The sequence below is a fragment of the Orycteropus afer genome, unplaced genomic scaffold (assembly GCF_000298275.1).
Source record: "Orycteropus afer afer isolate SDZICR_OR568_19922 unplaced genomic scaffold, OryAfe1.0 scaffold00293, whole genome shotgun sequence".
NCBI lineage: Eukaryota > Metazoa > Chordata > Mammalia > Tubulidentata > Orycteropodidae > Orycteropus > Orycteropus afer.
This window is the reverse complement of record NW_006921880.1, coordinates 3,753,059-3,780,051: the sequence shown is the minus strand read 5'-3', so window position 1 is coordinate 3,780,051 and position 26,993 is coordinate 3,753,059. Positions and strand designations below refer to the sequence as shown.

The 26,993-nt window shown below is 39.4% G+C and overlaps 1 protein-coding gene across 1 annotated transcript in view; it reads right to left on the bottom strand.

Annotated features, from left to right (window-relative positions):
- Positions 1–26,993, bottom strand: part of PLCE1 (phospholipase C epsilon 1) — a 363,784-nt gene that overhangs the window by 40,140 nt on the left and 296,651 nt on the right. Inside the window, exons 11-18 of the mRNA XM_007951283.2 lie at positions 23,687–23,809; positions 23,464–23,600; positions 21,138–21,376; positions 16,916–16,977; positions 16,666–16,831; positions 12,422–12,529; positions 9,405–9,521; positions 6,001–6,159 (exon numbers count right to left, since the gene is read on the bottom strand). Coding sequence (XP_007949474.1) covers positions 6,001–6,159; positions 9,405–9,521; positions 12,422–12,529; positions 16,666–16,831; positions 16,916–16,977; positions 21,138–21,376; positions 23,464–23,600; positions 23,687–23,809 — 1,111 coding nt within the window. The remainder of the gene's footprint in view (positions 1–6,000; positions 6,160–9,404; positions 9,522–12,421; positions 12,530–16,665; positions 16,832–16,915; positions 16,978–21,137; positions 21,377–23,463; positions 23,601–23,686; positions 23,810–26,993) is intronic.

Sequence of the window (26,993 nt, the reverse complement as noted above, 5' to 3'; positions counted from 1 at the left end):
TACATATCTATCTATAATAACATGCTTAAAAAGACTAGATATTAAGGTAATATTAGAGTAGGGTTCTTGGCCTTTTTTAGGTTCTGGACCCCTCTGGCAGTTTGGTAAGGTAGGATACCTTCTCAGGATGATGTTTTAAATGCATAAAATAAAATATATATTACAAAGGAAACAAATAATGTTGAATTTAGTTACAAATATTAAAAAAGAAAATTAGTGACATAGGAGTATCTGTGTTTCTTCACTAGTAAAAAATATTTATGGTGGGTCTAGTGTCTTTCTTGAAAGTTATGAGCATAAATTATTTTTGGAAATAGTTATAAGTAACAACTATCTTATGATATGAAAAATCTGTGATTTCTATTAATGAAGGTACTGACAACACGACTGTGGTTTATTGTCTACATTTATAACTGGAGGAAATGCTAAATTTCAGCTCAAGGTTAGTGAAAACAAAGATGAAATTTTTTCCATGGACTTCTGGATTTTGTCTAGGGACCTGAGGCTAAGAACCTCTGTAATTCAGGTTATGTTTGGCCTTGGGATTATTCATGTTTAAAAATATTTCTCTATTCCCTAAGTTCTGAAATGTGGTTATATTAACTTTATAATAAAAATATACACATAAGAAAGATACAATGTAGTCTGTGTCTATCTCTACATAAAATGTTTTACAATTCAGTCCATTCCAGGTATCTACTGTCTAGGTTGGGATGTCTCAAAGTGGTATTTTAGGAATATCCGTTCCACAGGGAGGTGGGGTTAGCTGTGATGTAAGACAATTACAATAACAGCAAAACACAATGAAATATGGAAACAGCAACACTCCTACTACAGGGTTTGACATGGCCTTCATTTAATATGCTTGAGGGCATTATGATACTTCAAAGATCTCCATGGCAGAATTTCCCAGACTTATTTAGCCAGGGAATTTTTTCTTTTTCTTTTCTCAGAGTGTCTCGTAGAATTTGCATTCCTCAGAACTTTGGTAAATCTTGTCTAGGCACAAGTGAGCCACACAAACAAGTCTATTTGTTATGGGTAAGAAAAGGGCCTTGACTGGGTAAGCATTCGAGGTTGAGTCAAGTGCTGGGAAAGATGATGCAAAGTGCCTGGTAGATGCTGACCCTCTGGCAAGAAAGTGTGGGAACTATGCAATAGGAACAATACCACTCAGAGAACATGGAGTAGCCACGTCAGAAAGAAACTGTCAAGGCCCTTTAGACGCTCAAATGTTCCCCCAAGTGCAGGCAAGCATGAGACAGGCAGTTAAAGACTGACACACTTATTCTCTGAAGATGACTAGAAAACGTTTGCCTATATTTTATTTATTCTGAGGCAGAAAAAATAGGACTCAGTCTTTGAATAAAAGCAATTCAAATACAGATCAGGGCATCAGATGAGAAGAGTGGTTCAGATGTGCCCTGGTAGGAGTTATGCCTTACGCATCTCTGTTCCCTAACCTCTGGCTTAGTGCCTGTCATAAAGTATGAACTGTTTGAGTCTTTCAGGTTGGGGTTCAGGTGATTGTGGTCAGAATGCTGAAGAATTCTAATGGGGTACAGATAGGTGCCTCAGTATAAGAAAGAAGGCTTCAAAAATTGAATCAGTCCATCCTTCGGAATGTGCATGAACTGCTGTACGGAACATGAATTTGTTCTGTAACTTTCACTCAAATCACAATTAAAATTAAAAAAAAAAAAAAAAAAAAGATGAGGTAAAAGCTGGCATCTATCTATCTTGTTGGCTTAGACCATATTAGCTTTGTTCTGTAACTTTCACTCAAATCACAATTAAAATTAAAAAAAAAAAAAAAAAAAAAGAGTCAGTCCATCCTTGCTGAGGGTGAGTCCTTTGTAAGGAAATGACCCAGGCCTTCTAAGTTAGGAGATGGGTCTGAGCCAACTGGACCTCTAGGCATTCACTCAGCCTTGGGTGAGTCGGAATGCTAGGTCTAGACCTACAGCCTGCCAGGTACATGAAAGGCCTTGCAAAGAGGATTATGGAATCATTGCTGGTACTCCCTGTGCAAATCATGGGGGGTATTAGGAAGCTGGAAATGGGATTATATCATCCCATTTTCCCCAAATGAGGAAAAGGTAAATTGTGGGTGTTTTACTGTGGAGAGTGTCAAGTGGATGCGTGACAAAATTTCAGAATGTTAATGCATTGTTTTGTGAGAACACAGAATAGAAAGAAGTCAAGAGTTAGCAAGTCTCCCATACACTAATCTCATTAGCCTTTTTGGATAGGGTAAATTCATTGGTGGTGGTGGTGGTGGAGAAATAGTAGGTAAGTAGTGTTTCTTGAACTTCCAGGATGATAAGAATTATTTTTTAAATAAACAAGCCTTCCGGAAATTCTGATTTAGCAGGTCCGGTTTGGGACCTAAGACTCAGTGTTTTTAAAAGTGCCCTGGTGATACTTATTAGTGAATTCTGTCTTCTGTTCTGCCTTTGAAAAAGTCTTTCCTGAATCCTAATCCAAATCCTAGCTCTGCCACTATGAGCTGAGTGGCTTTCACAAGTCACATAAATGGCCAGGCTTCCTTTTCCTGTCCTGTAAATTAAGATGTTGAACTGACTCTGGAGGAATATGGGCTTCAAGAGAGAGAGAGCACAGGGCTGGAGTGATTCACCTAAACTGGAGGGAGGTTATTTAAGAAGGATCCCAGGGTTCTCCACTTGGCTATCTGGATCAGGGGAACTTGAAATGAAGATAAGAAACAGTCCAGTAAACTGCTAATAGATACATTGGATGACAGAAACAAAGTTCACAATGAATCTTGTAGGCTGCAGTGATATCCCCAAACCAAGGAGAGCAAATTTAACAGAGAGAAACATGAGGCTTTTGCACATTGAAGGTTAAAATGAATTGTAAACATGCCCAGATGGAGAGATCAGGAATAAAAAACAATCATGTGAAAACAACTGAACTCTTTTTGTCATCCACAAACTGAACGTGATTCCAGTGTACAATGAAGACTTTAAAAAGGAAGACTAGTCTTGGGTTGCATTAATCAAGGTATAAAGTTCAAATTAAAGGAGGTTATGGTTTCACTATCCTTATGCTGTCAGACTATATCTGGAGCACTGAGCTTAATTTTGGAGATCACATTTCGAGACTGATAAACTCAAGAAAATCCATATCCACAAATTTAAGAATATCTAGAATATTCTTAATGAAAAGTGAAGACTCTTAGCAGGCATATTCTGTGGAAAACAACTGACAAAACAAGAATGTTTAACCTGGAGATGAGAAAAGTTGGTGGGAGCCACATGATAGCTTAGATATGAAAGTAGTTTGTGCAGCTGCAGAGGCAAGAAGTAGGGCCAATGAGTAGAGTAACAAGAAGGAAGATTTGGGCTCAAAATAAAGAAGACTTCTATAATAATAAACCAAAAAAAAGAAAGAAAGAAAGAAAGAAAAAACAAAAGCAAATTCACTGCCATCTAGCCATCTAATCAGACCCGACTCATGGCAACCCCTCTTTGGGTTTCCAAGGCAGTATCACTATGGAAGTAGATTGCCCAACCTTCCTTCCAAGGAGTGGCTGGTGGGTTTGAACCACCAGCCTTCTGGTTAGTAGTCAAATGTCTTAGGCACTATGCTACTAGAGCTCCTTTTGTAACAATATGATCTATTTAATAGTGACATGGAGACCTTATAAGTAATCACCAGTCACTGAAAATGACTGTGTTAAGAATGAGAAAGGCAACAGCTACAAGAACGTTCAAATACATGCTGAATGTTTATAAGGTATGGAGTTACGCACAATTAATAGTGAATAGGACAGTTATAACTGCTGGACAGTGAGGAGTGGACAGTAATTACTGGATAAAGAAGATACCATGGAGGAAGTAGCTGAAACAATGACGTTTTCTCTGAATCACCAAGGCCAGTGGGCAATGTAACCACTTGCTGTTGAGGTGACACTAACTTAGGGTAACCCCATGCTGTCAGAGTAGAACTGTACTCCATAGGGTTTTCAATGGCTGATTTTTCAAAAGTAGATTGCCAAGCCTTGGTGGGCCAGAACCTCCAATCTTTGGGTTAGTAGCTGAGTGCATTAACTGTTTGCAGCACCCAGGAACTCCACACAAGCCCCTAAATAAACCTGAACTGTGGGCCACTGCAGGTGAATAGGACAGTCTGAGAACTGCCTGGTACTTACTGGAACACCACATGACAGGATGTTCCAAAGGCCCCTTAGAGAAACCATAATGTTCTAGAATGGTAAGAAACAGAAATGGAGACTGAGAAGTGGGATAATAAAATGTTTATAGAGTGGTCTGTAATTGTGACAGGGGTCCTACAATTCAACTTGGGGAGATTTTGTGAGATTGTAGTGTCATAAGAGTCCTTAGAGACCAGTTATCTTAATATTCCCATTTCACAAATGAAGAAATGGTGGCCCAGCAAGATTCATTGGCCAATGGTCATAGGGCTGGTTTGTGAAAGCCAGTGGCTAGAACCTGATGTCTTAGCTCCCCATCTAATGCTCTTTCTCCAACATCATGCTGCATGTCATTAAATGCAGGACCTGCCTGTGATTACTACAAAATAGAGCTTCTAGAAGATTTGACACTGTTCCCAATTGACTACTTAACTGGGTCAAAGTGGACATTTAAATTGACATCTTTAATAAATGACTCAGGACAAAGCTTTCAAATTTCTTGAGTATATAGAATCTTTCTGCTGAATTCTCCACTTAATTACTAAAGCAGAACAGGAGGCCTGGAGGTCATGACACAAAGAGAAATGAAAAGCCATAGGCGGTGACCTAGTTTTAGCTCTGAGCTGGTCCTGCTCTTTGAGCTGCGTTGTTCTACCCTTGCACAGTGCCTAGGGATCCTCACTCTTGTTTACAGTAATTTCCAAAAGTGACTTGGTAGGACTAACAGTACCCTCCTACAGGACAAATAGTTTTAGAAGCTATCATCCTATGGGGTAAGTAGATTCAATTTGGCATATAGATTATTTGGTTGTGGACCTGAAATTTTCCATGGAAACTTGGGCTGAGGGTCCTCCTGTACTGGGAGGTTTGTGGTGCTTGTAGTGCAGAAATCCGTGGGTGAGGTGGGTGTGGGGTGCCTTGGGGACCACATACTGCAGGGCACACTGCTCAGTTCAATGCTAGGATCACAGGGCTGCTGCTACTAGGTCTGTACTCCAGACATCAAGGGGCACTGCACCATGCCCAAATGCTCTCCCTAAAGGGGCTCTTTCTGTTGTTGTGTGGCATGGAGTTAATTTTTGGTTCTTAGTGACCCCATGTGACAGAGTAGAACTGTCTGTCTCATAGGGCTTTCTAGACTGTGATCTTTACAGGGCAGATGGCCAGGTCTTTCACTTGTGGAGTCGCAGAGGGGTTTTGAACCCACCAACCTTTTAGTCAGCAGCTGAGAGCGTAACCATTGCACTAGCAGGGCTCCTTGGAGCTCTACCTAAAGGGGATTATAGCAACCACTGTGGGACCAACAGCCCCAAAGCCCAGATCCAGAGACAAAGGTCACACATTATCCCACTCAGAATGAATTAAATAATGGAGATACATTCTCTGTGGGAAATGAACCCCACAAAATAAAATTTGAGAGGAGTGGGATGAAAGTATTTATTGGTCTCTGAAATGGAAAGTCAAAAATCAAACATATTATTCAAGGAAACTCAAGCTTCAGAAACCAGTTAGCCCACAAGTCATCTGAAAGGTTAGCAGGAAATTAATTTCTCTGTTTTGGGTACATAGCTTATTCATAACCTCTTTAACAAGGACCAAAACCAAACTCACTGCCATTGAGTCAATTCTGACTCATAGTGACCCTTTAGGACAGAGTAGAACTGACCCATAGGGTTTCCAAGGCTGTAAAACTTTATGGAAGCAGACTGCCTTGACTTTCTCCCATAGAATGGCTGGGGGGTTTGAACTGCTGACCTTTTGGTTAGCAGCCTAAGTATTTAACCACTGCACCACCAAAGCTCCCTTTAGTAAGAGAAGAGTACCTTTTGCTTTAAAATATCCACTGGTGTCTGGTGGGCTTTTAGCTTCTTGTTTTTGAGGAGCACTTTCCTCCTTAGTTGGTCAGGTGAGGGAAGCATCGGCTCATCGGAGAAATCACTCTCAAACAGGAATTTTGCCACCAGCTTTTCTCCAAACACAGTCTAAAAAGAATACAGGAAGAACATATAATCAATGATTTCCCCCTATACTTGATTTATTCAAATATGTAGATATATCCACCCAGTTGAATTGTTTTAAACATCCTCGGAAGAGGAACTAGGAAAGGAGTTGTTTTTTCCTTTCCATAGATTTTGACAGAAAGAAAGGGAGTGGTTAGAAGGATAGGAGGAGAAGTCTGGGCCACTCTTCCAGCTGGGGCCAGTTCTTACTTTATATTTAGGAAAATGGTCTGGGGTCTGATACACTAATGAAGAAAACAGAGAGTCAGTTAGTATAAAAAAACTAGAATACCATTCTCTCAAAGATTTTCTGAGTATTCATCTTCAAAGGGAAATGTGTAGCCCACTATGGGGTGGTGAGGGGGTGCACACAGGAAAATCCATTGGTATAAGGAAGAAATTACAGTAATTTCTTTTTCTACTTGGTTTTTAATTGAAAAAAAAGAAACCCAAATTGAAGCTGATTAATATTTAATATACAAATTCAAAATGGCACCCTCACTCAGTATGTACATCAGACACGTGTCATGTGCTGTTCAGGATGTTCCCTTAGGGATAAGGAGGAGTCTCAAGACTCAGAAGAACTGACAGTGGGTGCGTCACCGTCTTTGTTTGCTATTAGCTTATTGTGACAATTGCAGTTGGAGTGGCATCCACTGTGATTAATGACAGATAAAAAATTTTTCTCTAAAATATTTTATGCCACATAGAAGTTCACACTTTATACCATGACAAAGTAGTTAAAAGTATTTTTTTTTTTAAAATTGTGATTTGGGTGAAAATTTACAGAGCAAATTCACTTTCCGTACAGCAGTTCACACACACTTTGACCACAATTTATCACAATGCAACAGCTCCCCTCCCACTTCCTCCCTATAGTTTCCTTCAAAGAGTATTTCTAAGTTATGTATTTTTCTTTAAAAAAAAAAAGAAAGAAAGAAGTCCTAAAATGTTTGAATGTCTGACTTTTTTTGTGTTGATAAGTGGGAAGCAATAATTTGTTGTTACCAGATAATAAAAAAAAATAATAATATAAGTAGGAAAATAATATTTAATCAGTTTCTATATGTTAAAGGCGATGTTTTAACAGTGAGTGAGAAAGTAATTGCTGTTTAGACAACATTGGGAGCTCTGGTAGTGTAGTGGCTAAGGCACTTGACTGCTAACCAGAAGGCTGGCGGTTCAAACCCACCAGCCACTCCTCGGAAGGAAGATGGGGCAATCTACTTCTGTAGTGATACTGCCTCGGAAACTCAAGGAGGGGTCGCTATGAGTCGGGTTTGACTCGATGGCACGTAACAACACCAACATGCTGTGAGACAAGTATTTTTAAAACGGATGTCTGGGAATATTCCTATTGTTATGGGATTCTGTTGTAGGAATCTCTCATGCATAGATACTCCAGAAACTTGGAAGCAGATTTTCTAACAGTTAAAATATCTTCCAAATGAAGGGCTATAGTGGGATTTGAACTTATTTGTCAAAAATGTGAAGGGCAACACTTTTCAATAAGTTTCTAAGGAAAACTGATTGACATCAGGAAACACATTTTCTAGACAAATTTGAACAAAAACCTTTGCATCTTCAAGGGATGGAATCGAGAAATGAGAATCATGATTTGGCAAGGTGACATCCCTTTCCATCTGGATCCATGTGTCTTTGTAAGGTATCTTTTTCAGCTACTGCAACTACTAAAACCAAATACTGAAATCATATACTAATCTTCAAACCAGCCAGCCAAATTACTGATCACAAAGTTTAAATGAATAATTTTAAAAACAAAGCAACATATTCAACCACATTACTCCCACGAACAGTTTAGATAAAAATAAACAATAAATTTACTTATTTTATTTTTTGTTTTTTCATCTTTGTCCCTTTTATGTTTATTACTTTTAATGAGAGCAAAAAATCTTAAATTAATGAATTACAGTATTTAAAAAATATTCTTCATTTCATCTTTGCTATGTCACTCTTTTTTACTTTCTATTTCTTGTGTACTTTAAGTAATGCATAAAATATACCAGTGAGTAGGACATATGTATACTTACAAATAAATGAACAAATGCACAATAGGAATACATGTTGAAATATTTTACTGATAGAGGTATATAATCAGGAAAGTTTAGAGACCATTATTCTAAATAAAAACAAAGAAAGGCTAATTAGTTTTGCTGGCATTAGTATTTGGGGATGTTTTCCTTTTTCAATGCCCCTCTCTTCTTCCTACTGAAGGACAAGTTCCTACAAATGCCTCTACTGCTAGAGGAAGGGAAGGTATGATGGAATAACCAAAAACCCCAAACCAAACCCACTCCATTGAGTTGATTTTGACTCACAGCAACCCTATAGGACAAAGTAGAACTGTCTTTCCAAGGCTGTATATCTTTATGGAAGCAAACTGCCTCATTTTTCTCCCATGGAGTAGCTGGTGGGTTTGAACCACTGACCTTTTGATTAGCAGTTAACCACTTAACCACTTTTTTTTTTTGATTAGCAGTTAACCTTAACCACTGTGCCACCAGAGCTCCTTGTATAATGGAATATTAGACCCTAAATCTCTGCATCATAGTTCCCCTGGTGGCACAGTGTCTAAGGCATCTGATTACTAACCAGAAGGCTAGTGGTTCAAACCCACCAGCCAGTCTTCAGAAGGCAGATTGGGCAATCTACTTCCATAGTGATACTGCCTCGGAAACCCAAGGAGGGGTCGCTGTGAGTTGGATCTGACTCGACAGCAGTGATTTTTTTTTTTTTTTTTTTAGTGTAAGAAAGAGCTGACTGTTAACATAGCAATTTTCTGGTCACCCTAAAACTCCTTGCCAATTTGAATCCACATATCTGGACATCTGTAGTGTGGGCCACAAAAGGATTTCCCTTATTTTCCCTGCGATTCTTCAGCTTTCCATATTCCTGAATTGTGTGTCGGAGGTGTTAAACTCTTCTTGGAGAGCTGGTTGATCCTACCTTCTAAGGCTTTCTGGAAAAAGCCTTTCCTTCCTGGAAAGGATCTGAGGACCACATGCTTATCTCACTCCAGCTGAGGAGAGGACCACTCAAGAAAAAGCCTAATCTTCCAGTCCTCAAGTCTGAGGACCCAGAACAGGATGTGCTTCCTGGCCAAGGTCCAACTGTGGTATACAGTCCAAGGTGACCCCCTGTAAAACTCCACAACAGTCACAAGACAAGGTCCAAGATACCATCCTGCCTCCTAGCCTAGAGCTCACCTTGAAAATTTCTGCCATTTTTCGTTGTTGAGGCAAAGAACAGTGGTTCTCGATCGATATGATGACGGGCAGGTCAGAGTTGATGAAGGCGTTGCGATCGATGGCTTCAACCACTTCCTGTGAGAGCCAAAACAACTCATTAGAGCCCAGACATCCATCTAGGGTGGTCAGAAGGCCTGGTACTTAGAGTTGCAGAAAGCATCTAGATGGTGTGCAGCAGATTCTGGCTAAAGGTGGCTTTTATTTTTTAAATGTACGAAATGTATGAAAGCACTGAGCTGCATTTACAAATTAAGCACATTTTTAGAAAAGACATTAAATTGTATTGAGTTTTGTTCACATATTACAATGAACAGCTATTAGTATGGTGAATTTAACATAACATCAATATATATGTCGAGTATGTTCTAGCTAAAAGACATTGTTTTGAGTACAGCATCAAATACAAGGCATAAGATACTGTCCTACTTTCAAGGACTTTATAATAGTTTGGGACACTAAGACATATGTTACATACATTATTTGGGTATGTAAACATAGAGTTAGCAACTTCACCTCCTCCCGATATAATTAAGAGTGCAGGAGTTTTAAGAATAGGAAAAGGAATTAAAGAGAATATGTATTTTAGCCACCATATAAAATAGAAATAATATTCTTTCCCAGTTCAGCCATGCTTAAGAAAAAAAAAGATATTACACAGCCCTTGACCCTCTGAATGGGGAGAGTAATTGCCCAACTGAACGAATAGGCTATCAAAAAAAAAGAGACCAAGATCCTGGAGACTGTTGTTAGGTGTTGTCAGTTGGTTCCAACTCATAGCGATTCTATGCACAACAGAACCCAGCACTGCCCAGTTCTGCAGCAGCCTCACAATCTTTGCTTTGCTTGAGCCATTGTTGCAGGCTCTATGTCAATCCATCTTATTGAGTGTTGTGGCAGTTAAGGATGGGCCATGGTGTGGAGTGGCTTCACAGCTGGATGTAGTTATTCCCCATTATGAGACTGTAATCACTTCTATGGTGGAATCTGCTGCGAACAGCTAAGTAGTTGCCTTTAGGGTGTGGCCAGCATCCAGTATACAAGGAAAATGTTTGAAGAAGGTTTCTAGCTTTTTGATACATCTGGATCCTGAATTTGGCTGAGTCTTCATCTCCAGTTCCTGGACTTGAACCAGTAGTGGCCTGCGGTGTTGCCTACCGATCTTGGGATTGTGCCATTTTACCTTTTTACAGACAGCCTTTTACAGACAGCCTCAGTATCCAGCAGCTGTGTGAGTTAGGATACGCCTCTAGCTTTAGTGGGCCTGGAACAAGAGGCAGAGCTGAAGGCCAAGTTCGAGGGGCCTTCACTCAGCCCCTAGAGCCAGCACTCTGAATTCGGACCTGAATTCTAAGAATATAAATCCCTGTTTGTTAATCCATCCACCTGTGGTATTTCTGTTATAGCAGGACTAGAGGACTAAGACAAGGGTCTTTGGCTTTTTCCTTGAATCTCTGCTTTACCAAGCATGATATTCTTCTCCAGGGACTGGTCCCTTCTGACAACATGACAGAAGTATGTGAGATGAATGAAGTCTGGCCATTCTTACTTCTTAGGAGCATTCTGGCTTTACTTCTTCCAAGACAGATTTGTTTGTTCTTCTGGCAGTCCATGGTATTTTCAATATTCTTTGTCAACACCACAATTCAAAGACACCAACTCTTCTTCTGTCTTCCTTATTCATTGTCCAGCTTTGACATGCATATGAGGCCATAGAAAATTCCATGGCTTGGGTTAGGAGCACCTTAGTCTTCAAAGTGAAATCCTGGCTCTTTAACACTTTCCAAACCAAACTTACTGCCGTTGGGTCAATTCCAACTCACAGCGACCCCCTTTGGGTTTCTGAGGTGGGAAATCTTTATGGAAGTAGAAAATTTCCAGTCTTCCTTCCATGGAGTGGCTGGTGGGTTTGAACTATCTTCTGCCTAGCAATCAAATGCCTTAGGCACCATGCCACCAAAGTTCCTTCTTTAACACTTTTAGGGAGGTCTTTGGCAGCAGATTTGACCAATGCAATACATTGCCTGCTTTCTTGACTGCCATTTTCATGGGTGTGGATTGTAAATCCAAGTGAAATGAGATCCCAGGCAACTTCAATCTTTTCTCCATTTATCATGATGCTGCTTATTGGTCCACTTGTGAGGATCTTCATTTTCTTTATGTGGAGGTGTTATCCATACTGAAGGCTGTAGTCTTTGATTTTCATTAGTAAGTGCTTCTAGTCAGCAAGCAAGCAAGGTTGTGTTATTTGCATATCACAGGTTGTTTATGTATCTTCCTCCAATCCTGATGCTACATTCTTCTTCATATAGTCCAGCTTCTTGGATTATTTTTTCAGAATACAGATTGAATAAGTGATAGAGAAATCTTGGTGACTAGTGGAACTAATTCTCATTAGTCTATAAAGTTAAATATTTCTTCACATCTTAACACTGGTGCTGGCCTTTGTCAGGAGGACACTTGGCCTTTAATTCCTATCACAAGAGCTCCTGACTTCTATACATCATCTCATGATGTAAAAACTGCAACAACATGATTACTTGATGACTAATTTAAGGTAACAGGTGCTAAATTTTGGTCAAATGAGAATCTAATGAAAGTACTAGAACAACCCTCAGAAAAATGAACACATATACATCTCACACAATATTGCTAACACTTTCAGGAAGTTTCCAGAACCAGGATAAGAACACTTGACTTAAGGTATAATTTGGTTTCACTGCCGTTGAGTCGACTCCAACTCATGGTGACCCCTCCTTGGATTTCTGAGGCAGTATCTCTACGGAAGTAGATTGCCCAACCTTTCTTCTGAGGAGTGGCTGGTGGGTTTGAACTGCCAGCCTTCTGGTTAGCAGTTAAATGCTGTAGGCACTATGCCACCAGAGCTCCCAAGGTATAATTTGGTAGAGACAAATTTAAATGATGAATGAAGACAAGCCTCTTTGTGATTTGGTTTAAATAAAGTTATGAAGCCTTACCTTGAAGGGGATCTTGGTTGTCAGTGTATGTCCATGATAAATGATTGGCATTCCATCATCTCCATCCCAGCAGTCCAACTCCACACTCCTACAGCCTTGCAGGAGAACCTGTATGATCAATGAATGAGTCCACCCCAGAGAGCCTGAGACTAAAGCCAGAACTCTCTCTTGCATATCAGTGTTCACATTCAGAATCGAAGCAAAAGAGCACAAGATTTAAAATAAGTATTGCACTTGGCAAAGGCCAGGATTAATCTGAGGTAAGGATGGGAAGGCCGGTGGTTCAAACCCACCAGCCACTCCTCTGAAGGAAGGTTGGGCAATCTACTTCCGTAGTGATACTGCCTTGGCAACCCAAGGAGGGGTCGCTATGCGTTGGGGCTGACTCGACAGCACATAACAACATCACAAGGATGGGAGAGAACAGATTAAGGTTGAAAGAGTGTTTACCAATGCTGAATGTTATTGGAAGGTAACATTTGAGAGCAAAAAAATGTATGACCATTTTCCCAGCAACTTTGAGCCCTCAGGGGAACCACACATGGCACATTTGAAATTAGAGCCAGATAAGGGCAGTGGTGCTCTATCTTTGTGAATGTTAGTGGAGGTAAAGGTGCTCATGTCACAGCCCGGAGGATATGAGGCTACTGATTCCTTAATAAACTGATAAAACACTGATATTAAGCCAATCAGAATAACATTTCCTCCATTTAGACCAAAACTGTGCTATCACCTAAAACCTTGCTATGGAGATATAGCATGTAAGAAGCATAGAAGCAAGGAGTCATCAAGGATTTGCCTTGTGTCTAATCTCAGAATAGCAACTAGAGTAGAGATGGGAAACAATCTATAAAGTTCCCTTTCCATATCCATGGTAAAAACAAAATAAAACCCACTGCCATTGACTCATGTTGTTATGTGCCATCGAGTCGGATCCGATTCATAGTGACCCCTCCTTGGGTTGCCGAGGCAGTATCACTACAGAAGTAGATTGCCCAACCTTCCTTCTGAGGAGCGGCTGGGGGGTTTGAACTGCCAACCTTCTGGTTAGCACTCAAGTGCCTTAGGCATTTGCTACCAGAGCTCTTCCATTGACTCATAGCAACCCCCAAAGGGTTTCCGAGGCTGTAAATCTTTACAGAACCAGACTGCTTCACTTTATCCCATGGAGAAGCTGGTGGATTTGAACTGCTGACCTTTTGGTTAGCAGCCCAATACTTTAACCACAGCACCACCAGAGCTCCTATACCCATTGGTAGACATCAATAATTCAAACACAGTTTACTTGCTCCCTAAGCTTTGATATGTTATCTCCTCACCTCTTCTGTACAGTGTTGCAGGAAATACTACCAATAAATCAGATGAGATGATACCAATTTGATAACCTCATTCTAGAGTTGGAGGCAGAGTTCCTGACACACATGCTTGGGCTGGAGCTCTGTCATGTCTACTTGGAGCACCCTCTTCCTCCATATGACTCTAACAGTTGACTACTTTAAACACTACCACATAATGGAAGAGTAACTCAAACCAAAAGGCAAATATATCTGTGAATCAATGGGCTGAACCACTGAATCATGAATTATCATGACTATTTCTGTGTGCTAGAGATCTAATACTAGAGGCTAGTAGCCATTAGAGTTGCTCCAACAAAATTCAGCTGGCGAATGCCTCTTATTTTAATATTTTTGTTTCACATACTTGCTAGATTCTTCACATTGCACAGCATAGCCTGTGGCTGAGAATACCAAGGCTACTAGCCTCTTTCAGCAGCTGGAGTATCTAGTGGTATTGCCTCGGCTGAAAGCTGCTGTGAGATACAGGAGCCAGAACATGAGGCTGTTTCATCTCTGTGGTGAGGCTGCCCAACTGGGAAGAATTCCCCAACTGGCGACACACTGGATGTTTCTCAGTGTGAAGGTCTAAAGGTCTTTGCCAAAGTCTACATGACCCCAAGATCTCCATATATGATTAGAGAAGGAAAGTCAGGGTTGTAATCTGTAGATGAGAGGAGTAGGGCTTATTTTCACCTCCCATCTGTCCGATAGAGGAGTTGCTGGTTTATGCCATTGAGTTGATTTTGATCCATAGCGACCCTTCAGGACAGAGTAGAACTGCCCCATAGGATTTCCTAGGCTGTGATCTTTATGAAAGCAGATTGCCACGTCTTTGTCCCCTCTGCAGAACCACTGGTAGGTTTTAATTGCCAACCTTTCAGTTAGCAGTGGAATTCTTAATCATTGTGCACCAGGACTCCTTCTAAATAGAGAAGTAAACCCCAAACCAAACTCACTGCTGGTGAGTCGTTTCTGACTCATAGTGACCCCCACTGGGCTTCCAAAGCTGTAAATCTTTACAAAAGTAGATTACCCCATCTTCCTTCTATACAGTGGCTGGTGGGTTTGAATCACCAATCTTCTGGTTAGCAGTCAAGTGCTTTATCCACTATACCACCAGAGCTCCTACACACAGAGGACTTGTAGGGGATAATTAGGGGAGCCAAGAGACAGTGGTCAGAAATGAAGTCAAATGGATCTTCATGCTAGCTTTAATCATATCTATGGGTCTATTTGTAAATTCTTGTGCTTCTTTTCAACTGTTGCAATTTCTACTTGGGGTATAATGTTGAGGTTTAAAAAAGACTCTTAGAAGTCAAATAGGGAAGTGAGGTTAGGAATTAAAGCTAAGACATTGGTCTTGGCTTATCTTCCTGTAAGAAATACACATATATGTAAATATACAGATATGTGCACATATATGTATGCACAGAATACATTCAAATATATGTGTTTGTATGTTTAAAACTAAAAAAACCAAAACAAACAAAAAAAACCCAAACTCACTACCATCAAGTTGATTCTGACAGATAGTGACCCCTCCTTGGGAGATTGCCCAATCTTCCTTCCACGGAGTGGCTGGTGGGTTTGAACCACCTGCCTTCTGGTTAGCAGTCAAATGCCTTAGGCACTACGCCACCAGAGCTCCATCTATGCTTATATATGTATATATATATATATAAATATAATTCCATTTCTTTCCCCTAGAAAAATAGATCTCAAACTCTTTTAACCTTGGAATTCTCTGCAAATGGAAGGCCAATATTTAAAACACATAAAAGAGTAGTCCTTGGGCTGCAGTGGGGCAGAGTATGGGCCTCTTCCTACCCCGTTGCTTGTTCACCTCAATGTTAGCAGCTGAGGCCTCTTGCCAAACTCCTATTTTGAAACCACTGCTCTAAGGACACATTGTCATTTAAAAATGAAAGTACTTTAGAATATAGGGTCTAAAATATATATTCTGGGCAATCTACTTCTGTAGTGATACCGCCTCAGAAACCCAAGGAGGGGTCGCTATGAGTTGTATGCCACTTAATGGCAGTGAGTTTTAGGTTGAGAGCTTTGGTATAGAAATTTGCCCTGTGCTTTAAGGAATATCTGGACTAATCTGGAAAACAAACCATTGCTGCTGGGTTTGTATAAAAAATATGATTATAATTCTCAAATGCAGGTTGACACACACACAAACACACACACTCACACACACACTTCATTGGCCTAGCCTAGCACATTCCTGCTTAACCCTTCTTGTAGGAAGCACAGATGAAGAAGCTGCAAGCAATGGACACAGAGAGGCAACTAAATGCAACTGAAAGCTGGATGTGTAGGTCAAAGGGATGCACTCTTTCCAGTCCAGAGAGCCTACTGAGTTTTAACAAGCATTCCCAGGGGTAATAACATGCCTATAGTCTAGGCAGATTTTCTTCTAAGTTGTTACCACAGGGATGGATTGATTGTCTAACAAATTGCAAGGTAAAACAAACAATATCTTTGGGAATAACTCCATAGAAAGTTACATTTTCTACTGTTTTTTCCCACTACAATATATTGATTTATTTAGCATTTATGAAACGATTAGATAATTTTCCCATGGGAAAATCTAACTTTAGTAGGGGTAGGTCAGACTAGGATCTAAAAGCTATGATTCTCAAACAAACACTTTTGTGTGGGTATATGTGTGTGTGTGTGTGTGTATGCCTAGAATAAAGGTTAAGTATAGATGGGGAAAAAGAGAAAACAACTGTATGCATAGGCAGTTTTCCCACACATTATATTTCCTCACATTTCAAATATAATAGTTTACTCTGCAAGCTCTTCAAAGGAATCTGGGGTCTGGTTTTTGTGGCCATGGGTTATGAAAATAATAAGGTCTAATGAAAACAATCTTCCAAGTGGAATTCTCAGTACCTGGCTGTAGAGTTCTACTGAGGATTCTCCTTTGAGCTGATGGCCTGTGAGGTAGGTATTGTGTGAAGATTCAATGTAGTAGTAGGAGAGGGGTAGCTGCAAATCTCGAATGTTCTCCTGGGACTCATCATTTTTTGAGGCAAAATTATCTTTATCCATCAGGAACCTAGATGAAACAAATTTTCTTAAGACTGCATGGGAAAAATGTATCCTCTTCAATGATGGGTAAAAGATATATTTCAAAAATTACCTTGCAAATCCCTCAAATGACATTAGGCCTTGGTGACACATACTAACGCTAGGCTCAAACTTCTGCAAAAGATACAAAAGAAAAAAAAAGAGTTGTTCAAGTAAAGGAAACTAAGAGGGGGGGAAAAAAACTACCACATCATTTTTTAAACCATTCTGTTTTTATCAGGAAACATCTAAACCAAATATTTGAACTAATTTAGCCATGTAGTCATAAATTGTAGTTTTTAATGAAAAAAACACATTTATTATATGTGAGTTTATTATACTAACCGTATTTATGTAACAGAAAAAAAAAAGAAAGAAGTGCAGCAAAAAGACAAAGGCTGATTTATATGAAAACAAACTATCAGTTTACCCAGCAGAAAATGGGGATAATAATTGCAACTACCAATGTTGGTGAGAGGTGAAAGGAGGTAATTCATGCAGAGCACTGGGAATAGTGCCTGTTGTTGTTGTTGGGTGCCACTGAGTTGGCTCTGACCCAGAGTGATCCCATGTACAACAGAACAAAACACTGTCCAGTCCTGAAACAGCCTCCCAATCCTTGCTATTACCTGAGCCCATCGTTGCAGCCACTGTGTCAATCCATCTTGTTGAGGGCCTTCCCCTTTTTCACTGACCCTCCACTTTACTGAGCATGACATCCTTCTCCGGGGAATGGTCCCTTCTGACAACATGACCAAAGTAGGTGAGAAGAAGTCTGGCCATTCTCGCTTCCAAGGAGCATTCTGGTTGTACTTCTTCCAGGACAGATTTGTTAGGTCTTCTGGCAGTCCCTGGTACTTTCAGTATTCTTTGCCAATGCCACAACTCAAAAGCATCAACTCTTCTTCGGTCTTGCTTACTCATTGTCCAGTTTTTACAAGCATATGAGGTGATTGAAAAACCATGGCTTGAGTTAGGTGCACCTCAGTTTTCAGAAACATCTTTGCTCTTCAGCACTTGAAACAGGTCTTTTGCAGCAGGTTTTTCTCAATGCGGTATGTCGTCTCATTTCATGACTGCTGCTTCCATTGCTGTTGACTATGGAACCAAGTAATATAAAATCTTTGACAACTTCAATCTTTTCTCCATTTATCGTGATGCTGCTTATTGGTCCAGTTGTGAGGATTTTCATTTTCTTTATGTAAGGTGTAATCCATACTGCAGACTGTAGTCTTCAATATTCATCAGTAAGTGCTTCAAGTCATCTTCACTTTCAGCAAGCAAGGTCATATTATCTGCATATCACAGGTTGTTAACGACTCCTCCTGCAATCCTGGTGCTGTGTTCTTCTTCATACAGTCCAGCTTCTTAGATTATTTGCTCAGCATACAGATTGAATAAGTATGGTGAAAACATATAACCCTGATGCACTCCCTTCCTGATTTTAAACATGCAGTATCCCTTTGTTTTGTTTGAACAACAGCCTCCTGGTCTATGTACAGGTTCCTCATGGGCACAATTAAATGTTCTGGAATTCCCATTCTTCTCAATGTTATCCATAATTTGTTATGAGCCATACAATTGGATGACTTTTCATAGGCAATAAAATACAAGTAAACACCTTTCTGGTATTCTTTGCTTTGAGCCAAGATCCATCTGACATCAGAAATGATATCCCTCGCTCCATGTTCTCTTCTGAATCCAGCTTGCATGTCTGGTTCTCTGTCAATATATTGCCACAACCATTTTTGGATTATCTTCAGCAAAATTTTACTTGCATGTGATATTAATGATATTCTTCAATGATTTCCACATTCTGTGGGATCACCTTTCTTTGGAATGGGTATAAATATGGATCTCTTCCAGTCAGTTGGCAAGGTAGCTGTCTTCCAAATCTCTTGCCATAAACGAGTAAGTACCTCCAGTGCAGCATTTGTTTATTGAAACATCTCAATGGATATCCCATCAATTCCTGGAGGCTTGTTTTTACCAATTTCTTCAGTGCAGCTTTGACTTCTTCCTTCCATACCATTGGTTCTCGATCATACGACACCTCCTGAAATGGATAAACATTGACCAATTCTTTTGGTACGTGACTCTGTGTATTCCTTCCATCTTCTTTTGATGTTTCCTGAATCATTCAATATTTTGCCCATCAAATCTTTCAATATTGCAACTCGGGCCTTGAATTTTTTCTTCAGTTCTTTCAGTTTGAGAAATGCCAAGTGTGTTCTTCCTTTTTGGTTTTCTAATTCCAGGTCTTTGAACATTTCATTATAATAACTGACTTTGTCTTCTTGAGCTGCTCTTTGAAATCTTCTTCAGTCTTTTTTCTTGTCATTTCTTCCATTTGCTTTAGCTACTCTCCATTCAAGAGCAAGTTTCAGAGTCCCTTCTGACATCCATTTTGGTCCTTTCTTCCTTTTCTGTCTTTTTAATGACCTTTTGCTTTCCTCATGGATGATGTTCTTGATGTTATCCCACAATTCTTGTTTTTGGTCATTGGTGTTCAATGCTTCAAATCTATTCTTTGGATGGTCTCTAAATTCAGAAGGGATATAATTAAGGTCATATTTTGGCTCTCACAGACTTCTTTTAATTGTCTTCAGCTTCAATTTGAATTTGCATATCAGCAATTGATGGTCTTTTCCACAGTCAGCTCCTGACCTTATTTTGGCTGTAGATATTGAGCTTCTCAATTGACTGCTAACCAGAAGGCTGGCGGTTCAAGCCCACTAGCCACTCCTCGGAAGGAAGGTGGGGCAATCTATTTTTGTAGTGATACTGCCTCGGAAACCCAAGGAGGGGTCGCTATGAGTCGGGTCCGACTCGATGGCACATAACAACAACAACATTGTCTCTTTCCACAGATGTAGTGGATCTGATTCCTGTGTATTCCATCTGCTGAAGTCCACATGTATAGCCACTGTTTATATTGTTGAAAAAAAGGTATTTTCAATGAATGAGTCATTGGTCTTGCAAAATTCTATCATGTGATTTCCAATGTCATTTCTATCACCAAGGCCATATTTTCCAACTACTGGTGATCCACCTTTGTTTACAACTTTTGCATTCCAATCACCAGTAATAATAAATATATCTTGAGTCCATATTTGGTCAATTTCAGACTGTAGAAGTTGGTAAAAATCTTCAATTTCCTCTTCTTCAGCTTTGGTGGTTGCTGTGTAAATTTGAATAATATTAGTATTAACTGGTCTTCCTTGTAGTTGTATGGATATTATCTATCATTGACAGCATTGTACTTCAAAATAGATCTTGAAACACTCTTTGTGATGATAAATGCCACATCATTCCTCTTCAATTTGTCATTCCCGGCATAGTAGAGCATATGATTGTCTGATTCAAAACGGCCAAAACCAGTCCATTTCAGCTCACTAATGCCTAGGATATTGATCTTTATGTGTTCCATTTCATTTTTAATAACTTCTAATTTTCTAGATTCATACTTTGTACAGTCCATGTTCCAATTATTAATGGATGTTTGCAGCTATTTCTTCCTATTTTGAGTCATGGCACATCAGCAAATGGAGGTCCTGAAAGCTTTACTCTATCCATGCCATTAAAGTTGACTCTACTTTGAGGAGGCAGCTCTTGCCCAGTCATATTTTAAGTCCCTTCCAACCTAAGGGATTCATCTTCCAGCACTATATCAGATGAAGTTTCAGAGCTATTCATAAAGCTTTCCAGTATTACATCAGACAGTGTTTCACTGCTATTCACAAGGTGCCTGTACTCTATAATACTATAATAAAGAGTGGCTAATATGATGATAACTTCATATTTTTAGCATTCTTGATGATCAAATCCAAGTGCTGGACAGCTCATCCACTAATTGCCAATCAGTTGACATAAGAAGCTGAAAATCCAGACTAATTTTGTTGCTTGTGCTGGAACAATATCAAGGAATGATGTACTGATTCTTTATTATAGTTGCTATAATAAGTCAGGTGGGCAATCACTTCCGTAATGATACTGCCTCGGAAACCCAAGGAGGGGTCACTATGAGTCGAGTCTGACTCTATGGCACATAACAACAACAACAATAACATAATAAGTCAGAGAAGCCCTAGGATTTACAGTAATTATATATTAAGTAAGAACTCTTATTTATTTGATATTTAAAACAAACAGATAAACAAAAAAAACAACTGTATTTCTGTCCCAGGCTTGATGGCTCTGGAAGGAAATATGGTCAGAGTATAAATGTCTAGTAGGAAATTACTGGAACAGAAAGAGGCATTACATACACATGCACACACAAAATGTGTACAAACCTGAATGATGCTGAGGATTTCGTCATAAGTGCAGTGTTCTCCTTGGCAATTCACTAGGAAGTCATTCAGCTGGAGTATGCCAACTCCAAATATGCCCAGGGATGTGCTCTCAATGCCAGTGCCATTTGTCACAATACTGGCAGCCGCGATGGCATCAGATATCTGCCGCTGGTTGTCTGAGAGTTGCTGTTTACTTTTAATGAATAACCCCAAATCTGAAACATTTCTGGTCAACAAATCTGAAACAGAACCATCCAGAGAACATAGATAAGATAGGCATTATCATTCACAAGTTCACTTTGGAGATCATAGTGTTGGGGACTTACTAAACTGGAGAAACTCTTTATTAATCTGACTAAACAAGCTTCACACTCAGTACTTATTTATAGCTTCACATAGTTAAAGGGATAAATAATGAATCAGTGAATAAATAAAAGAAGTCAAGATAGAACTTAAGGAGCTCTAGTGGCAGAGTGGCTAAGGCATTTGGCTCTAACCAGAAGGTTGGTGGTTCAAACTCACCAGCTTATTCACAAGAGGAAGATAAGGCAGTCTACAACCATAAAGATTTACAACCTTGGAAACCCAACAGAATCCACTTGATGGTAGTGGGTTTGGTTTTGGTTTTTAAGATAGAACTAGGTCCATGATCTTGAAATCATCTGGGCTTCAAATTAGATGGGAACTAAATGTAGATTCAACTGGAGACTTGAGGCTGAATGTGGACTTCAGTTTTTGAGAATAACTTCTGTATTTTTAGGTGGGAGCTCTGGTAGCATAGTGCCTAAGGCACTTGACTGCTAACCAGAAGGCTGGCAGTTCAAACCCACCAGCCACTCCTTGGAAGGAAGATTGGGTAATCTACTTCTGTAGTGATATTGCCTCAGAAACCCAAGGAGGGGTCGCTATGAGTCGGGTCCGACTCAACGGCACATAACAACAGGAATGATATTTTTATGTTTGTAAAGATTGAAGATGTACTTTTCAAATTACCGTTTTTTGTACTTTAAAAGTATATTCACTTGACTAATTCATAATCATGCATAAGTTATGGTTACGGTTTAGTAATGGTTACTATCTTAGCTTATGGACAACATAAACTTTTTAATACTTAGGAAGCTACTGCATATAAGAAGACAGTTTTTGTTTTACAATTTTCAGCAAGACAAAAGGGAAAAATAACAGACATAAAAATGCATGGATGGTTAAAAAAAATAGTATGAGTGATGATGGTAATGGTGGTGGTGAAGGTGTGTAAGAAAAGAACTAGACTATGTAGTTTACACATTAGAAAACATGTTCTGGATTTTCAGGTGGGAGTACTCCGCAGAGGTCATTAAATAATCTCATTGTCAGAAAGACAGAGAATTATTTCCTGGATTGAGTACCCATTTGCACCTCTCTGGGACTGAGCATCCACCCATCTGCTTGTAGGCAGGGACAAGACCGTGGTGGTTCTCAGCTAGGATATACCACCCATCTAGTGGACATGTGCAAGTGGGCTGGGAAGGACTTTCACTGTCATAATGACTGAAGGGCATTTTTGGCTAAATATGTTGGAATAAACGGACAGGCCTATCCAACGATGAAATTCTTTGCCCAAAATATCAATAGCATCTCACCTCCATGACACCCTGAAATAATTTTCTTAGTGTTTCACCATGTTCCATGTCACAGCATGCCATGTGGTTGAGGGTTGTATGGTTGGAGCTCTGAACTTCATTTTTAGTTTAATTCCCTTGTTAGCTGAATTTTATGGCAGCTGGTATGCAAGAAGTTGTTTCATTAATTGAGGTTGTTGTTAGTTATGGAGTTGATTTCAACTCATGGAGACCTATGTGCTGAGAATTGCTCCATAGGGTTTTCAAGGCTGTGACCTTTTAGAAGCAGATCACCAGGCCTTTCTTCCAACAGGCATCTGGGTGGGTTCAAATGGCCAACCTTCCAGTTGGGAGTTGAGAACTTAACTGTTTGTGCTGCTCAGGGACGCCTTTGAATTTCATTTTTTTTTTTTTTTATTGTGATTTGGGTGAAAGTTTATAGAGCAACTTCAGAGCAACTTCATTTTCCATACAGCAGCTCAGACACATTTTGTTTCATGATATTGATTGCAATACCCATAACATAACAGCTCTCTTCCCACTTCTTCCCTGTGTGTACCTTTTCCCTGTGTCCTTCTTTCCTATGCATTCCTGCCCTCTGAGCTCCCAGGGCAAATATTGCCCTTTTGATCTCCCATGGTTGATTGTCCTAAGGAGTGCACCTACCTGAACTTCATTTTTATGTCGGAAGGTCTCAAAGGGAAATCTTAGAATGTTAAACAAACCTAGGTCAGGCTGAAGACCACTGGTGTTTTCGTCAATTGTCAGGTTGGTATAGAGTGGGGCAGACTCAGAGCCTAGTCGGTTGCAGGGTACTGCGTAGACATCAAAGAGATCCTTCAGGTCTTTTCGGCTTCTTACACTGAGCAAGGAATAGAAAACACCTTGCATTTAGCATTGTTACAACAATGTGGGGCTGAGAAAGAATAAGGGGAAAGCATGTTATACCTGAATGATTTAAACAGCTCAACAAATTCAACAAAACTCATGTTACTGTCTGAAACCATGAAGTTTTGGAAGCCTTGCATTCCTCCTTTGATCCGTCCATGCCAGCTGCTGCTGCTCCAAGCACTACAACAAAGACAGGGCCTTAATGGGAAAACTGTAGGCTGATTTTGTCATTCTGCCCAATAATCGTTTCTGATTTGCAGTATAAGCAAAAAGATAGATTACAAATTAATTGAAAGATGAGGCTATTTCCCAGGCTCTCTTTTCATTTCATTTAAACTATAACTGTGTCAGAGGAAAGAAAATATATATAATATAATACTGATACGACTTCATATTTGCAGCCTACGTAATAAGGGCACAAAGCTGAGATGAATATTATTCATCATCATATTATTCATATTACTATTCCACTAAACAGAACGACAGAGAGGCTCATCTTCTGGTAATATATCAGACAATGTTCCACTGCTATTTGTAAGGTCGCTGGAGAAAGATATCATGCTAGGTAAAATAGAGGGTCAGAAAAAAAAGGCAAGCCCATCTATGAGATGGATTGACAGTGGCTACGATGATGGGTTCAAACATGGCAAAGATTCTGAGGATGATGCAGGACTGGGCAGTGTGTCATTCTGTTGCACACAAAGTCACTATGAATTGAAACCAACTTTGTAGCACCTAGCAACAACAACAATCAGAATAGTTGTTTGAAATCACAAGTCAATGGGAAAAGCGCCCATAAATTCAGCCCAGAAGAGTAATTTAAAAAAAGAACCCCAAATTACACAATCATAACCTGTAGAAAATAATGCATGTTATTTTCTATAGTCAAAATTATAGAAATGTGTTTGGGAAAAAAGTCTTGAATGTATCAATTGGTCTTTTCTTTTTCCTGTCTTAAGCAGTTCTTAGATGAAAACAAAGAAGAGCTTTTACTATTAATGGAAAATGTGAGTCAGGAAAATATTAAGAGTGGAAAGAAGCCAACTCTGCCTGGGATTGTATTTTGTACCTGCCACGTCTGTATCTACTCAATACAAAAATATCAGTCAACTCAGTCAAAATGTCAGTCTAGCTGTTTCACAACCTTTCTTATTTTCTACACTGGTTCATTGACAGAAAAGTATGAGAAAAAGTTTGACTAGGTTTTTAGTCAAATCAGTGAACAAGATCTTTCCTTTTGGTTTTTGTCTTTGACTTTTTGAGAAATATTTCAAGTGTACAAGAAAGTATAGAGAATATAGTAATGAATACCCTATTTACCCTCAATCCTGCTAACAGTGTTTGTGCATGGAAAATTATTTTGTGTTGATGTCTAGAGGTCACTTTCATTAATAGAAGAGCATTGAAACAGATGGATTTATAGTACTTTGTAGACATAGGTTGTTGGTCTCCAATATGTTCTCCAATGTAGTGCCAGAAGTAGAGGGTGGAGGTTCAGGAAGAGGAAAAAGTCAAATAAAATGGCTTCATCATTTGCACTTCTACCCATTGCCATTAAGTCAATTCCTTCTCATAGTGAACCTATACAGCAGAGGAGAATAGCCCGGTAGGGTTTCCAAGGCTGTACTCTTCACAGAAGCAGATTGCCTCTCTTTCTCTCTTAACAACCTTTTGGTTAGCAGCCAAGCCCTTAACCCTACACCATCAGGGCTCCTTCATTTGTGTTTAAACAGATAAATTCTCTGTCTTCCTTCCAGTCCCAGGTCTAGCTACTGTCTGTAGGGACCCAACTTCCTCTGACTCTCAGGAACTCTATTGGCCCACTCTTTCCCATTCTGGACTTAGGACCCAGTCTTGTTTTCCCCTTTGACAGCATACTAGCTGAGTTTTCTTCTCCTACCTTGTCTTTTCTTTCTGGTTTAGAATATCTTAGTGGACCCTGGTCCATGTCCTCCTATGCTTGGGCTCTGCAATCTTGCATCTGGCTTGTTAGTTTTTCTACTTCTTTCCTACTTAAAAAAAAATTTTCCCTCTTTACTTGGACTTCTATTTCCTGCTCATGAGTGATTAAAACAAAGGGAAGAGCCACTTAACCCAGCTGATTAAGCTATTTTATTTACCCAGGATACTGCAGACGCTGAAAATATCCTATAAAGAAAAATCTGATTTTTGGGTAACTTTTTATTTTGATATAAACTCTAACTTATAGAAAAGTTGTAGGAGTCGTACAAAGAATTCTCACATCCCTTTGTCCAGTTTCACCAACTGTAGAAATCTGTAGGAAGCCTAAATTATAAGTAAGTTCATTAGTCACATTGTGAAATAATTCTTCCCTTTAAATGATGATTTACTGTAGGTTTCTAATCAACAGTAAGCTTCCTTAAGAGAGATTTGTGTGTGTGTGAAATCAGTGTTCACAAAGCCAATGTCTACACGGACTCATTTCTAGGATCTTCCACTCCTTTGTTAGACGAAGTGAGTGCACTTGCTTCAGCTAGGTTCTGTCTAGAGCTTCTGTATTTCTTAAGCTTTAGTGTGTGGTAAAGGAAGATGAAAGAAGCCCTAGTGTTGCAACAGTTAAGTGCTTGGCTGTTAATAGAAAGGTCATTATGAATTGGCATTGACTCAGTGGCACCCAACAACAACAGAGGAAGATGAAGGTTCATTCTGGTTTCCTTTGAAAGGATTTTATTTTTAATATTATTTCTTCTGAGAGGATAGGTATTGTTTCCAGTCTGTAATTTGCAAGGTCTTTACAGAATAATTTACTATTACAACCAATTTTAGAATTATATACAACTTGCTGTAATAGTCACATTCATGTGTCTAGACATGTGCATCATATCTCACATAGGAGAAAAGTATTAAAACAATAAGCAAATTGGATCAAATAGCTTACATTAATACTTCATAATGTACTCCTCATTTAGAGCACTGCTATCCAATGGGACTTTTTATGCAACAATGGGAATGTTCTCATAGCTGCACTGTTCACTCTGAGAGCCACAATCTCCACTTGTGATTATGGGGAACTTAAAATGTGGTGATGACTGATTAACAAGATTAATTTTTTTTTATTGTAAAAATATATATAATACATTTGCCAGTACAACATTTTTCAGGTATACAACTCGCATTAATTGTGTCATGCAACCATTACCCTTATTCAATGCTAAATTTCAATTTTCAGTTTTAATTAAACTTAAATAGCCACATGTAGCTAGCAGCTACTATATTGGATAGTACAGATTTAGAAAATCACAGCTTGAGTTTTGTTACTACTACAGAGCCTCTGGTGTTTAAAACCCAGAGAGATGCACCTGGTGCACAGGTAACAGCCCAGCTTATAGACTGAGACAGACTA